This window comes from Bison bison, unplaced genomic scaffold (assembly GCF_000754665.1).
Source record: "Bison bison bison isolate TAMUID 2011002044 unplaced genomic scaffold, Bison_UMD1.0 scf7180017864522, whole genome shotgun sequence".
NCBI classification, from domain to species: domain Eukaryota; kingdom Metazoa; phylum Chordata; class Mammalia; order Artiodactyla; family Bovidae; genus Bison; species Bison bison.
The window spans coordinates 3192584-3193563 of NW_011495073.1; the positions used below are offsets into that span (position 1 = coordinate 3192584).

At 54.1% G+C, this 980-nt stretch overlaps 1 protein-coding gene across 1 annotated transcript in view; it reads right to left on the reverse strand.

Moving 5' to 3' along the window:
* COBL (cordon-bleu WH2 repeat protein) overlaps nt 1-274 on the reverse strand; it is a gene marked incomplete at its 5' end in the record, with an annotated part of 282023 nt that extends 281749 nt beyond the window's left edge. The window contains 1 exon segment of the mRNA XM_010831056.1: nt 216-274. Coding sequence (XP_010829358.1) covers nt 216-274 — 59 coding nt within the window.
* Nucleotides 275-980: the final 706 nt, after the last annotated feature.

Consider the following 980-nt stretch of genomic DNA (forward strand, 5'->3'; position numbering starts at 1 on the left):
CCTTAAATGCACGCACACAAGACACAGTGAGCTGAGTCAGCACCCCAGGCCAAGGGGGGCTGTGACATGCCATGAACTCCTAAGCCAGGGTCCAGCAGAGCACCTTCCAGGGGGAGAAGCTGCATTCGAGGCATCACGTTAATTCACAAATACCTGGTCTGTGCTCAACAAGAGCTCCACTCCCACCCCTTACCTCTCACTCCCACCCCACTTACCTCTGCCCAAACAACACCCCGCCCAGGCAACTCAGGGCTGCACGTCCGGAGACGTACCAACACGGTTACTGCCAGGTGGGCACCACCACAGACCCCTGCACAAGCAGGAAGCCACGTGGTGCTGACACGTGGGCCGTTTCTTCAGGAAAACGCCCTTGAGAGACACAGGCGGCTCAGAAACAGCCTGGGACACCACCTGAGGAGGCCAGACAGTGGCTGGGCTCTGGAAGCTCTACCTCTGTGTGCCAAGTGACCGAGGGGTGAGGAGGACACAGGCCTGGAGACTTCGGTCATGTGACAATCCCACCCCCAGGCTGTGGACAGAATCATTGTCACCAGCTTTGGAGGATCGGTGGGGGCCGCCCTCCCGGGCCAGGGCTAGGAACGCCTGTCCTGTCAGCTGGAAAACCTCACTGTCACAGATGACTAAGGCACTGAAATGAGGAAGGGTCCCGTGCAAAGCATTTCTGCCACCTCCTCTGAGAAAAATGTCCAGCCCCAAAGGCAGGATTCCAAAACTGTGAAACACGATGGTCTGTCAAAAGAAGAACTGATGAGTAACAAGGAGACACTTTACACGGAAATCTTTTTCAGTTTAAACGAGTTGCATTTCCAAACTAGTTGTCATTACTTTTCCGAAGGCGATAAAATCCTTCACCTAACCTCATTTAGGACATACTCTTCATCTGTGGATCCCAGCATGTTAACCAAGCAAAGAGATCTGAGGATGGGGAGTGATGAGTGGGGCATTAGAGACACTCAGCT